Source organism: Palaemon carinicauda, chromosome 10 (genome assembly GCF_036898095.1).
Source record: "Palaemon carinicauda isolate YSFRI2023 chromosome 10, ASM3689809v2, whole genome shotgun sequence".
In the NCBI taxonomy this organism is placed as follows: domain Eukaryota; kingdom Metazoa; phylum Arthropoda; class Malacostraca; order Decapoda; family Palaemonidae; genus Palaemon; species Palaemon carinicauda.
In genome coordinates this window covers 138,254,594-138,270,029 of record NC_090734.1, presented here as the reverse complement: position 1 = coordinate 138,270,029, position 15,436 = coordinate 138,254,594, and the positions used below count along the sequence as shown (strand labels likewise).

General features: G+C 40.9%; 1 protein-coding gene across 2 annotated transcripts in view; it reads right to left on the bottom strand.

Annotated features, from left to right (window-relative positions):
* Positions 1-15,436, bottom strand: part of dx (deltex) — an 81,421-nt gene that overhangs the window by 63,491 nt on the left and 2,494 nt on the right. For both annotated transcript variants that reach the window (XM_068381984.1, XM_068381985.1), the window contains exons 2-3: positions 9,121-9,291; positions 4,882-5,035 (exon numbers count right to left, since the gene is read on the bottom strand). In XM_068381984.1, coding sequence (XP_068238085.1) covers positions 4,882-5,035; positions 9,121-9,177 — 211 coding nt within the window. In that variant the 5' untranslated portion in view covers positions 9,178-9,291. The remainder of the gene's footprint in view (positions 1-4,881; positions 5,036-9,120; positions 9,292-15,436) is intronic.

The following is a 15,436-nucleotide window of genomic DNA, read 5'->3' as shown; positions in this document are numbered from 1 at the left end:
GTCTCGGAAGACTTCCCACTTCGATTGGTAGACTCTAATGGTAGACGCTCTCCTTGCTCTAGCAATCGCACTGGCTGCCTCCTTCGAAAAGCCTCTAGCTCTCGAGAGTCTTTCGATAGTCTGAAGGCAGTCAGACGAAGAGCGTGGAGGCTTTGGTGTACCTTCTTTACGTGTGGTTGACGTAGAAGGTCTACTCTTAGAGGAAGACTTCTGGGAACGTCTACTAGCCATCGAAGTACCTCGGTGAACCATTCTCTCGCGGGCCAGAGGGGAGCAACTAACGTCAACCTTGTCCCTTCGTGAGAGGCGAATTCTGCAGTACCTTGTTGACAATCTTGAATGGTGGGAATGCGTAAAGATCTAGATGTGACCAATCTAGGAGGAAGGCATCTATATGTATTGCTGCTGGGTCCGGGACTGGAGAGCAATAGATTGGAAGCCTCTCGGTCAGCGAGGTTGCAAAGAGATCTATGGTGGGTTGACCCCAATTCGTCCAAAGTCTCTTGCACACATCCTTGTGGAGGGTCCATTCGTTTGGAATTACTTGACCTTTCCGACTGAGACAATCTGCTAGGACGTTCAAGTCGCCCTGGATGAACCTCGTTACTAGGGAGATGCCTCGATCTTTTGACCAGATGAGCAGGTCCCTGCGATCTCGTACAAAGTCAGTGAGTGGGTACCTCCCTGTTTGGAAATGTACGCCAAGGCCGTGGTGTTGTCCGAGTTTACCTCCACCACCTTGCCTCGAAGGAGATTCTCGAAGCTTATCAAGGCCAGATGAACCGCCAAAAGCTCCTTGCTGTTGATATGCATGCTCCTCTGACTCGAGTTCCACAGACCTGAGCATTCCCGACCGTCCAGCGTCGCGCCCCAGCCCAAGTCCGATGCGTCCGAGAAGAGAACGTGGTTGGGTATCTGAACTGCCAGGGGAAGACCCTCTTGTAGGCTGATATTGTCCTTCCACCAAGTCAGACAAGACTTTATCTTTTCGGAAATCGGGATCGAGACCGCCTCTAGCGTCTTGTCCTTTTTCCAGTGAAAAGCCAGATGGAATTGAAGAGGACGGAGGTGTAGCCTTCCTAGCGAGACAATTTGCTCCAGGGATGACAGCGTCCCTACCAGACTCATCCACAGCCTGACTGAGCAGCGTTCTTTCTTCAGCATCTTCTGGATGGAGGGCAGGGCTTGATCTATTCTGGGGGCCGACGGAAAAGCACGAAAAACTTGACTGTGAATCTCCATCCCTAAATACAGAATAGTTTGGGATGGGACCAGCTGTGACTTTTCCAAATTGACTAGGAGTCCCAATTCCTTGGTCAGATCTAGAGTCCAATTGAGATCCTTCAGACAGCGATGACTGGAAGAGGCTCTGAGAAGCCAGTCGTCCAAGTACAGGGAGGCTCTGATCTCCGATAGCTCGAAACTGGTACCCCACATTCCTGTAAACAAACCTCAGAAACGGTTGGGAATCCGGGTGTATAGGAATGTGGAAGTATGCCTCCTGAAGGTCGAGAGAGACCATCCAGTCGCCTTCCATAAATGCTGTCAAGACAGCCTGGTAGACTTCATCGTGAAGTTTGTCTCGACAATGAATACATTGAGCGCACTTGCCTCTTACGTACTCCTGCAGTGAACATGGCTGCCAAAACATGGAGCCATCCCTGAGGGACTTGTCCCTGCAGAGAACGTGGCTGTCAGATCATTGGAGCCATCCCTGAAAGCCTTGTTTATGCATGACATAATTGTACAGCAAAACTTCAAAGGCTCGAAAACAGCTGTGAAGTTGATCTGTAAAATCTTGGAGCGTCTCCTGGCCAGGCGCCAGGGAGAGTCTACGAGATTTGAGAAGTCTATCTGGGCAGAGGCAGGAACTCCCAAGCCGAGAACTTCTCTCGTGTCATATCAGACTCTCGCTCTATAAGCCAGTTTAAAAGAAGGGAAAGCAAAGGCTGTATCCCCCAAACTCCTCCTGGTGATAAACCAGTCGCCTAGCAAACGTAAAGCTCTCTAGGAGAACGAGAGAGCACTAGCTTATAAAACAACGGCTTCGAAGTAGCTAGGCCTAGTGTAAGCTCTGACGTTTAGGCGAACGAGGAGCAGCAGTTACAAAAAGATCCGGACAAAGATCCTTAAAAATCAGCATGATTTATTTAAAGTCCATAGAGGGCTAAGCAGCTTTAGGCTCCTCTCCGTCTGACAGAGTCCTCAAGGGAATATCAGTAGGAGGGGGAACAGCAACTTCCTCATCTAAAGGAACCTTGTCCGATAATAGCCGAGTCTCAAGCAAGGGAGAGACCTACCGTGGTGGCAATGCTTTACAAGCAGAGTCCACACGCACTGGTGCATTAGTAGCGGACCAGGACGCAACGTCATGTAACTGCTTGACAGTCTGTGAACTGTCAACAACAACAGGTGCGTGAGGACGCACAGCGTCCACTCGAGACTGCTTTGACCGCCTAGACTGAGCAGTTAAAACAACTCTAGAATGCGGAGGTTGACGCACAGCGTCAAAACAAGTCAACTCCGATTGTTAGCGAACGTCCTGAACGTCAACAGGAGCATCAGCAAGTGGCCTAACGTCCAAATGTGGCTGAAAATCCACACGAGACCGCATCGAGTGTGGTTCTAAACAACCTGACTGACGTGACTTAGCTACGCCAACGTCAACAGGACGCACAAAGGAACGTTAGGTTGGCTGAAAGCCAGGATCTCGATGAGATAAACGGCTAGGCTCAACGGACTAATCGGTAGAATAGTCTTCCAAAAGGGAGGCAAGCTTATTCTGCATGTCTTGCCGTACAACCCATTTAGGATCAACGGAAATGGTTGCGGTAAGAGACGAGGGTAACGTCTGTGACCGCAACACCTTGCCAACAAAAAGACTCTCGGAGTCTGTGTTACGCTTTTGTTAGGCGGCGAGCAGTTTTCCGATGACTGCATAGGGTCAGAGCTGTCCTAATGGCTACAACCAGGACGCTAGACCTGTCCTGAAAGGACTGACTTTCGCTTAAGGGCCTCGAAACCTTGTTTCAGGTTTCTTATGCGAAAAGCCTTCGGATGACGAGGAGAAAAATGTCTCTCTCGCCTTATGGTAGGGGAGATCTTGGTAAGATACACCCGATACCATAGAGGGAAACGTTTGTTCGCTGATCAAGGCCTCTCGAACCCATAAGTCGTACGACATTACTTCTCCCCTGGGCTTGGGAGCTTGCAAGAGGTCCCGGACTAGGTGAACGACAGGCACGAACAGACGAACCCTCGGACGCAACACTGTAACACTTTGCGCAATATCACTTTATCACTACGATTTTCTGTTTTGCACTTATTTCACTGAAATCGAAACTTTTACTGATTTCTACCTGAAGCACGCAATTCTACCCTCATCAAAAGGTAGTAAATGCGAAATCAGTCGTATAATGCAAGCACATTAATACCAGCAAAAAAACAGTAAACATCTAAGATAAAAAAAATTCAGTGGTTGGGGAAGAGACTAAACACTAGTTCATTCAAAACTACGTTTTCAATCTTTCACCGTACATTGCCTGGGGACGAGAATAAAACTAAAAACGTTTTATCCTTTCTCCCCGTACAGAGACTAGGGACGAGAGTAACTCGAGAACAACGTTACCCGCTTGAACGGAACGTTTTCTCTCCTCTCTCTCCCTCCGTCTCTATTTCTCTCTCTCTCTCCCTCTTGATTTCGCACCTAAGAGAAGAGCCCAATTACGTTTCGTCAAAAAAACATGTTATTTGACCAAAGGAAAAAACTGAAAGGTTTTTCAATTAAAAAGTTCCTTTAAAATAGAATTTAAAACATTTAAGCTTTGAAAGAAGAATGAACAAAACGTCAGAATCGATTTACTCTTTCTGTAAAGTGAAACCGTGATACTCTCTCTCTCTATCGTAACGATAGAGCGCAAACTGCGTAGCATAAATAAACTAAACGTTAGTTCATCTTTGAAAACAGTACGAAGACTATTCAAAGAAAATCTTTCATAAAATATTTATTAAAAATATTCATTTAAAAAGTTTTAAATCATTAGCTCTTTAAAAGCTATTTACGATTGAAAGGGCTCAACGTTGTATAACTTCGGTTTCCAAGTTAGGACCGCCTACTCTCAGGAAAGGTCGCATATAAACAAAACATTAAAATTTATTTTTTATGTTTATTATAAATGGAAAGTTAATCGAAGAGGCCTAATAAAGGCAGTGAGATATAAAATATATAGAGGAAAATCTATAATTAATTTATAACGTGATAAGATAATTGCTAAAAGCCTAAACACACTTCCGTCTAAGGGAAGGGTCGGCCATTTAAAAGTCAAAGAAAGTCCATACTCTCTTTGTCATCAAAAATTTAAATCTATCCTGAACGAGTTCAAGATTTAAGATGAAGATAAAACACCTGCACTGCGAAAGCTCAAACCAAAATGAAGTACTTCACCAAATATGTTGAGAAAACTCCAGGTTCTACAGCGAGTAAAAGTACGTCTTGTCGACACGTCGACAGAGAAGAAATTGAGTCTTTGTTTACATCGAGAGTGGTATCTGGCCGACAGTTGGCGCTGGTGGGCACACCCGCAACCTGTATAGTGATCGCTGGCGAGTTTTTATTGTATGTGTCTGTCGAGCAACAGAGTTGCAGCTATTATATATTCACCGGCTAAGTTAAATATTTAAAATTACACTATTAAAGAAAAAACACAATAAAATAATTGGGCCCAGGTGTTGTTCTAGGAAGCAATCAGATGAAAAACATTTGAATCTGCATTCAAAATTGTTTAATAATTCACTGAAATGCCTTGCTTTAATTTTACCCAGTCCAAAAGCCTTATTTGCAACCTAAAACAAACTTTAAAAGACACTTATGGTACAACTTACCTGTCTCCTCACAAACTTGCTGCATCAAAGAAATATTAACATTATAGTTCTTCAGAATTGGATCTGAATCACCAAGGAACACAGTTCTCAGACGTTTGCTGTGGGCTCTTTCTAATTGTTGAGTTACCTCGGGTGGATATGGCCGCCATCTCCTCTGAAACATAAACAATATTTACCTCTCCTTATCATTCTGTAGAATCCTTTCAGTTCCCATATTGTACCAGTCATTAAATTTAATTACACATATAAGCACTATAGGACAGTTAAATAAAAAAATAAAAATATAAATGTCCGATGACAAAAATTCTGAATGCCTGTTGAGAATAATAATAATCTGCCTGGGTGCTTGTGATTCTTATTTTATAATTTGCTGAGAATAATAATAATCTGCCTGGGTGCTTGTGATTCTTATTTTATAATTTGCTGTGTTGTACAGAAATTAAATTCAGGTAAAGATGTTTGTATGATTGGCCTTGACATCGGTACTGCTTTTGACCATGCTCATCATGTACTTTTATTTTAAATTTTCATATATAGTACAATAGTATCCCGTTTCAGGCAATGCCAATACAAATTGCACAGAGGAGAGAGCCCAGTGTTGCCCATTTAGCATTAAAAATTTGAATCCAGCTTCTAGAAGGGAAACAACATCATTATCAATTACAATAAACTGAATTTCAAATGTAAATTTTTTCTTATGTATTGCAGGCCTACATAAAATGCATGTCAAATAAAACAATATGTTGTATACATTTCATAACCGTATTGAACACTTAGTTGCCGTCCCTGCTTCAGTAGGAGCCAGGCAACAGTGAAGGAAAGTGTGTTTAGTTGTTGCACGATCCAAAAGCGTGTCACAAATTTTGGTAAATGTGGAGATCAATAGATTGGTGTGCAAACAAGAATCAGAGCTTTAAGAACATTTGTATGGTCTACCCTTATGTATGGATCAGAGAGCTCGACAATAACAAAAGAGCTGGGAAACAAGCTAAATGCAGCAGAGATGTGGTTTCACAGGAGGCTGCTCAGAATATCTTGGAGGGACAGAGTAACAAATGAGGAGGTAATGGCAAGACTTGGAGTGCAGAGAGCAATGGTAAAGGAAATAATGAAGAGACAACTGCGTTTTGTTGGGTACATCATAAGAAGAGAGAAATAGAGCAATTACATCTCACTGGGAGGATAGAGGGGAGGATATCGAGGGGGAGGCAGAGGATAAAGTACACGGACAGTATTGTGGTGGGTTTAGACAGTAATTATACACCAAATCAAGTGATACAAATGGTTTTGAGATAGGGAGAGGCGGAGGCGACTGCCCGCTAATGTCCACGGCACGGCACTTCAATAAAGTAAAAAAAGATCAATCTACTCTGAAGGAATATTTTAATTCTTTCATTCTGCTTTGTTTTGAGTATTGTTCACCTGTCTGGTCATCAGCTGCTGATTCTCATCTTAATTTGTTGGACAAGAACTTGTGGTCTGATAATTTCTTATTCCTGATTTGGATATTAATCTCTGGCACTGTCGTTCAGTTAGTTCTTGATGTATATTGTATAAGATACTGTATATCATAACTCTGACCATTCTTCGCATTCACATCTTCCCAGACATAACCATCCTTGTAATATTCAGTATGCAATCAATTCTAATACTCATGCCTTCTCCATCATAAGGCTCAATACTACATAGTATTCTAGAAGTTTTATTCCAGCTATGACCAGGTTGTGGACTGATCTGTTACTGATCTTAAAATATCATATATTAATTATTCATTACTTCTCTTGTAGTTTATTTCTTTATTTCCTTTCCTCACCGAGCTATTTATCCCTGTTGGGGGTCTTAGGCTTATAGTACCTTGCTTTTCCAACTAAGGTTGTAGCTTAGCTAGTAATAATAGTAATTTGGGCCAATTCCTATTTTTGTAGTTTTAGTGCTTTCCCATAGGTTTCTGTTGATAGTTTAACAAATCTTTTTGTGAATCTGTATAATTTACAAGAGAGGCTTATCAAACACAATGCGCAAAAGTTGCCTCAAGTTTCCAATTCTTTTTCGAGTTCAGATTCAAATAAAATAGTACATAAACCCATAATGAATGAGAAAAAGTGAGTAAATATTTTGCATTTCTTTAGTATAATAAAATATAGAATAACTAATGATAATAGTAATACAGTACAGTACTTCCCTTAACTGTGAGCTGATCAATGAATCAGAGCATCCAGAGTCCTTATCAGGCACCATTAGAAAGGCCATTCGAACTGGAGGCGAGAAGAAAAAACTCAAAGTATCAAGAAAATATGATTCGAAACTGGAAACTTGGATTTATTCAAGAACCTGGTAGTGAGCTGGATCCATGGCCTCTTTGTATTGTGTTCTATGAGAGTTTATCTAATGATGCCATAAAACCTTCAAAACTCAGAAGAAACAACTTGATTATTCTAATTTTCCAATATGCAAAAATATGCAAAACCAGGTGCTTTAAAAGTAATGGTTGTTGAAGATAATTGCTTATTAAAGACATCCTTTCTGGTAGGAATTCAAAAAGCAAAAAAATAAAATGCCATATATGATTAGAGAAGAATCAATCAAGACTTGCTTGTTGCAAGCCTGTGAAGATGTTTTGGGAAAGCAGGATGAGCTGAGACTGAAAGTACAGTGATTCTTATGTTTCCTAATACTGTTCACTGCTTCAACACTGCTACATATCTGTCTACGTGTTTTACCATCTAGTAAGAAAAAGAATAGTCTCTTACATATTTTCCGTCTCTGACAAAACAAAGCATTTTTATACATTGGGAGGGGTTTAAGACATTGTATTGTTTACTAGAGTTGCTGAAGCTCCAAGCACTATTCATTTCTGCCAGTAAGTGTCAGAAGGATGTTGTCATGTCATCTTCATATGAGTAATGGGGAGGGCTACCATGAATATTCAGCCAGTGTGTCTTAGGTAATCATTCGTGAAGGATTATCATAGCTTTGTGACTAAACATTGTGAATTCGAATTGTAAACAGCTTTTATTTTTTTGCTATTTCACAGTTTTTCTTTTCAGTGCTATGGATGATAATAGTGCTCCTGAGTCAGGGTCTGAGTACCTGTCAAATAGCTCAGATGAGGGTCATAGGTACTTGGAGGATGACAGTGATGAAGTTATTTGAAAACAATGAACCTATTGTCAATAAAGGGTGGTAACTCATGTCAGATCCATTCAGTGATGCATGTCCAAACACCCACCACCCCCGGTTCTGTGAAGGTGACGAAGGGAAATGGTGAGTAAGTCCGTTCTGCTCGGCAGTTGAAGTTAATGGCTTCCTGGTGTAATCACTGGAGGGATTGGATTCCCGGCCACCAGCCAATAACTAACGACACCTCATAATTTTTAAGCAGCAGAGTTTCCTGCTTCGCTGAAATCATATTGCTACCAAATTACGAGGGTTTGTATCCCTGTAGGAACAAATAGGAACAGAAGATATTATATATCTTTATACCTCTTTCAACATCATAAATAGGCCACCGAGATTCAGTTCTATGTCTGCTGACAGCCAGTACTGTAGAGACTTTCATAAAATATGTTTGGTTTTAATATAAGCTCGTGTCAACTGACAGGTTATTATTACACTATAAATTCATGAAATATTTCGTTTTTTTATTATTATTAATTGCTAAGCTACAACCCTAGTTGGAGAAGCAGGATGCTATAAGCCCAGGGGCCCCAACAGGGAAAATAGCCCAGTGAGGAAAGGAAACAAGGAAAAACAAAATATCTTAAGAACAGTAACAACATTAGAATAAATACTTTCTTTATAAACTATAAAAACTTTAAAAAAAACATGAGGAAGAGAAATTAGATAGAATAGTGTGCCAGAGTGTACCCTCAAGCAAGAGAACTCTAACCCAAGACAGTGGAAGACCATGGTACAGAGGCTATGGCACTACCCAAGACTAGAGAACAATGGTTTGATTTTGGAGTGTCCTTCTCCTAGAAGAGCTGCTTACCATAGCTAAAGAGTCTCTTCTACCCTTAGCAAGAGGAAAGTAAGCATATGTCCGCAGATATTAATATTACACTCCTCCGTATTCTAAATATATTAATTTTCTATATAGACACAATATGGCAGACAGGCTAGCATCTTGCTTTTCCATCTAGGGTTGTAGCTTGGCTAGTAATAATAATAATAATAATAATAATAATAATAATAATAATAATAATAATAATAATAATAATAATAATAATAAAAACTTACCTGCTTGTTTTCCCACTCCCATACAACAACAAATAGGCCTTGTTTTCCTGATGCCATTATGTAGTGAGTGAGCCAAGAATGACTTTGCTGTAAGCTGCAGAACAGTAATATGTAGTTCTCTTATTTTCAAGTTACAGTACTATTCTGTAACATTAATAACACCAAAAGCACCTGAAAATGAAGCAGGTTATCATTATTAAACGATAAAAACTATTCAACAATGAAATATTTAGAAATTCCATAATGAAGGTTTTACAATATATATAGTTTCTCTACTTAAATATTGCTGTACTATCTATATAACTGTATAACTATCGTTTTACCTAATTGTAACAAATAATTAAAAATAAATTTCTTTTCATCCATGATTTTATTAGGCATTATTTACATTGATTCTAGTTTTACCATTTCTACCCCCAATTAAGACACTAAGTTGCTAAGGTGTTACCACAACAGTTACGGGAAAAAAGAAGACACATATTACAGATGTACCAGCAACAAATATTCATGATAAGATCTAAAGGGAAAAAATAAAACCTGTCTAAATATCCCATCAAGAATCAATACCAGTGAAATGAAGGATTTTGTTTCTTTAAAGAAATATTATACTGTATAATCAGCCTACCAATCAACTGAAACAGACAACGAGAAGTAGCACAACTGAAGCTTGTAAAAGATCCTGGTCAAAATCAGTCTTGCACAAAATAACAAATTTTGAAACTTGTATTGTTTCCCTATAGACAAACCTGGAGTTCTTTAAAATAGGGAATACATTCAGCAAAAATGAAGCAGCCCCAAAATCTATTAACGAGGTAGCGAGTACGGACGAGTACCCCCATTATCCTGTCAAAAAGACTTTTCACTTTGTTCCTTTGGGTCAGGACTGACAGGGGCGGTTGAGGTGGGAAAGTTTAACTTTAAAGGACTCAGGTTTGTATGGCTAGGAATAATAAGAATGGATACTTTTTAAAAAATTTATTTGTTCCTACGGATATACAAAACCTTTTTTCCTTTAAAATAGGAAGACTTGCTTATTAGTGAGAAGTAGTCCCACTTTGACTGAACTACTGTAGTTCGTTCATCTTCCCTGGAATATGTCTTTCCCTGGTCTGATACGGGAGCAAAGGAAACGACTCCAATAACCCCTAATCTGTCCATCATAGGGATGAGTAAGCTGATAGAGTCTGGTCTGCACTTGGAAGAAATATTTCTTCCCGGAATTGGAGATGCAGTCTGGAATGGAATACCTGGCATATGATGACCACTAGGAGACTGGTAGGTGGTCATGGAAAAACCTATATCTGTAAGGATAATGAGTCTGAATGTATGGACATTATGAAAAACAGGATGCATACATTTCATCAATCACCCCCCCCCCCTCTTCTTCAGAGGGGACGGAGGAGATACTTTGAAATGAAATTGCATGTAAAGAAAATTTCCTCCAACGTGAGGCTTGCCTGCAACAAGCGTTAAATCTAACACATAACAAACCAACTATTTCACTTTTCGGAAGAGATCAGTCAAACCTTCTATCCTTCATTCTAGACTTATGTCGTAACCGTTATCTTAGACAAGATGCTACTTCTCCCGTAAGGGAGCCAAGTTTCCAAAACAATTTCTTGAGTTGCTACAGCATGAACAGGGATAAGCTTATCCTGGGACTTGTAGGTAACCTACTGTGGGTAATGGGCAGCAAAAGTTGTCTGTTGTGCCAGATTCCTACCTCAAGAACTTGTACCACTGACAGGTTCTTACTGAAAGTTAGGGTAGATCTGATATACTCAACTTTATGCGCTTGAACCAGGATGGTACTTCCTGAAATTTGTAAGAGGAAGCAATGTTCTTGGATATCTTCATCTATACCCTTTGGTGTTCTGCAAGGGGACCCGAGATCTCTAAGGAACATCACCGTGTCCTTACAGAATAGAGGAAAGTCATTCTGGACTGCTGGTTTGAGATTAAAACTGTGCTATGCTTTAGTAGAAAATGGCTCTTGGTCATAATCTTAGTACAAGGGAGGGGAAGGCTTTGATAAGAATGACTCATGACATGAAATGTCATGTGTACGCTCATCGTAATGTCGAAGCTGAGGCTCATAAGTAGTCTAAGAATCAAATCCTATCTGATGCCAAGTCAATGGTACAGAAGGGTACCCTTGAGAGTCCAGAGGACTCGTGTGACATAACTGAGAGGCTTGAGTTCCTAGATTGGGAAAAGCCTTTGAGGCTACTCCTGAGCCCAATCTGATTTTCCGAAGGGTTAAAGATCCGAGCTCTTCAGTCTGAGGTCTTGCTAAAAGTTAAGTGATAGCCTTTACTGCAGTGTGTGTGGAGGGCTTCCTGGGCAAAAGAAGATGAAGAGAACCACAATTCAATGCAGAGAGACTGCCTGGCAAAGTATCCCTACTACAATGCCATTCACAAAGGAGAAGCATCAGACAAATTGGATGCCACCCAGTGCTTGGCCCTTGAGAGCTGTCAAGGTATCCTGAAACTGAAATCAACTACATAATTGTTGAGTAAGCAAACAAGGAAAGATGGCCAAAAAGCTAAGGTATTTAAAGGAACTTGTGTGTTGAATGGTGACCCAAATGCTGATGCTGGCCCTGGAATGCTTCAGCAACTTACAAGATGATATTTTAGAACTCGAGTTTTGGATCAAATGGGACACAAATGGGTCCTTTGATGGCAATATTGTATCTGATGAGTCAGGAACCTTTCTGTCACATACGAAAGTGAAAAGTTACCAATCCTACTCTGTGCTCCTAGTGATTAAACGTGTCTGCTAGATCATTCATCTAGTTGGAATGGATCTTACGTACAACTCTGTCACATTATTCTGACTGGCCTGGTGCGTACCTGCTTGCCCAATTGTTAAGGGTCTGGGAAATAGAAACTCTTTGCTAGTAGACATAGGACACAAGGGTGGAGTTGTTATTCTTCAATGCTACTCGGTGAATAAGAAACACTCGGGAAGATAGCAAAAGCATTGCTTGGACTTCCAACAGGTTGGAAGCAGGTGTTTCACTTTCGTAAATATCTTTTCTGAGGCGTTCATGTACTCCAGGTGTGCTCCATCCTCCTTGGAATTGTCTAAGAACGGCAGGATCCCTGGAGGAGAGTTCTAGTGGAACTCTCCTGGAGAGGAAAAATAAATCAACCACCAAGCTTTATTTTCCTGTTCCACAATAACTTCCAAAAGGAAAAGAAATTGTTGGCTGCTTACCAGTCATTCTTAAATGAATCAGGAGCAATCTTTGGTTTGAGAGCCTGTGTAAAATGAGTTCCTCCATGACAAGGGAAGTTTCAGAGAACAATGTTACCATCCACCCTGATGTTCCTAGTCATGCGCTACTTTCCTCCGTCAGCAGAGGGATCGGTCAGTCTCTCGTGAGATTCAGCTCGACTGGTCAACCTGTGCTTCGGACCTTCCCTCGTAGAGAAAGTATCGTACTTTCTACTCTCCAAAGTAGTGTGTGAAATCGAACGTCTGGAAAGGAAAGGCGGTACCCTTTATTCCTTACCTATAGTTCATGTGCCCGTTCTCATAAGAACCGATCACAGGTAATGAGAGCATGAGCTCTCCCACACCATGTGCCAATCCAACTATTCGAGGAAAGGAATACAGTACCCCTGGGTACGTATCCTCTCACCTAACGAACAAAGCAAGAAAGCATTGGTATTTCTTCCCAAAGGAGAAAGCCCTCAAAACCACACACTCTCTCCTAAAGCGAGCGAAACGGTTACACAACTGTCGATCAGTCATCCTTGACTTCTTTCATGACATCATCTGAACCTTTAATTAAGGAATCCTTCCTTCCCTAGGACACTTGCCTAACAATACGGACAGAACGGTACAATCACACGGCTATCCTTCGTTAGACAGTACGGTTGCGCGCATGGAGACGAGCATTAAGACGATCACAAACGTTGCTTTGGGGAACCTTAAGGTTTGGATAACTGTTCTCGAACCAGTGCTCTTGGATCGTAGTCTTGTGGAGCATGGACCCGTGAAGTGTAGTCTCGTGAAGATCATTCAGCTCACTTCAGTGGAGATTTGTACCGTGGAGACTGACAACTACAACGAGCCTTCCTCAAGCACGAGCATGGGGCCAGGCCAGCTTGTGAGAATCATGGTCACCTAGCAGTTTGTGCACATGGAGAGGAGTCACTATAGCGCCAGGGGAACACCCCTGGAAGGAGAAGAACGAGAGCAAGGCTCTGCATCCTGACCAACACTATTTGTGAATCATTTCTTACAAGACTGGTAGCAAGGGTGTGAGCCCTTGTACTTTGTATCTCGACAGCTTCCGAGGAGAAAGGTTTTGGCACAGCAATGTTTCTACCATGAAACCATGCAGAAGAACCAGATTTCAACTCCAGAGTTAGACTTATCGGTCGTCCTGAGCTTCGGTGACTTCTGGGCAGGCATCATATCTGAAGGTCCAGTAGTCATTTTTGTGAATTCTGCACCTCAGTTGCAAGGACGGGTATACAGAACGGTGGCTGAAATCAAAGTGAAGATAGGGCTACCTGTCATGTGCATGGGACCTACCTACCAATCGACAGCTAGCTATGTTTACCTCATTAAAAAGCTTAACGGCCATTCCAGCTTCACTGAAGTCATACTCCTATTAAAGGTCTCAGGTTTGTTTTATGTATAAAAACTAATTATCTTTCAAATGATTTTTAAATAGAAAAATTTGTTGAAACACAAAAGGAGTGTATGTATGATAGCAGCCACCTGCATGTATGATTACAGTTAACTTAGAATACAGCAGTGTAAGGGGGGTTGCAGGGGGCGTTAGCCCCCCTTTGGTAAGTAGGTAAAGACACAGCCTGCAGGTTAGGTTAGGGGGAAAGATGATGTTAGTTGATGTCCACTTTTAATCCACAAGGGAGGAACTGGCCGCTGACATACAAAGGCTCCAAACAAAAAAAGATATATTTCAAAGCAACACCAAAGTATTATTGTTTTATTGGGGCTCAGTCACAATCCTTAAACTATGAAATAAGTCTGAATAAACAAATTTCAAAAGGGAACCAGGTTAGGAAATAAGCAGTTTCTGCCAAACACTTTCTTAAGATTAGGTCAAAATACAGGTACCTACAAATACACCAAGAACACCTCTTGCTTTCTACATTAGATATATAATATAATTTTACCACTTAACTCCCCTTCCCGCAGGTATGCACAGGCACCTACGGTTAGGCAGTAGTTTGATAAACAAGTTTTATGTCATCAATTTTTCAATTTAAAAAAAAACGGTTTTCCAACAATTATCGTCATCAAAACTGTTCAAATTGCATATTAATATACCACAAACACCTCGTCCCTGTTAGGTAAGCAGGTAAGGACACGGCTTGTAGGTTAGGATAGGGGGTGAAGTTTAGGTTAGTTGACGTCCATTTTTTATGAACGCTGAAGGAACTGGCCGCTGATAAACAAAGGCTCCCAATCACATTTTCTATGGTACAGAGGCAAACCACGTCCACCATTCTGCATTTGTAACAGAACAAAGTTTTATTGAATTTCCATTTCTATTTTTTCATTCCTAAGGTCAAAATGTAGTCGACTTCTGTGATATAGTATCAACGGCCCTATCCACACAGTACCTCGAATTACTGGAATCCTCAAGTAAATACTGAAATCCCCTTGAAAATTACCGAAATCCCCTACAATATCACTGCAAACCCTTAGAAATTGATGAATATGTTTATATTAAAATACGTTTTTATGTTTTTAGCATTTATATTTTTTATATATTTGCAGGTAGAACCTTGGCTGGGGGTTGTGACCTGGGAAGGGGGTCAGGGGGGTTGCAACCTGGGAAGGGGGTCAGGGGGGTTGCAACCTGGGAAGGTTTGTGACCTGGGAAGGGGGTCTGGTGGCTTGGGCACGGCTAGGGGTTGTGACCTGGGAACTACTAGGTTAGGTTAGGTAGGTTTGTTAGGTTCTGTACCCTTTTATACAATGTAAAGGGTATATAGAAAAAAGGGTATTATTACAGTTTCATCCATTATGGGAAATCTATTATAATAATATATTTCCAGAGTAAAGCAAGTGTTTTGTAGTATTTCTGTAAAATGTTATCTGTCGCAAATGCCTAGTTCTTTATATATCGACGATCAAACTCACGCTACTCATGTCTTCCTCCCAGATTTTTTCTAAGTCTGTTGTTATTGTTGACTGTGTCTTGTATTTGCTTAAATGAGCCCTGTAACCACTATAATCCGCAGACAAACTAGTCCACTATGAAGTCTTACACGTTTGGCCAATCACAGCGCCTGTCCACTATGACGTCATACATGTTTGG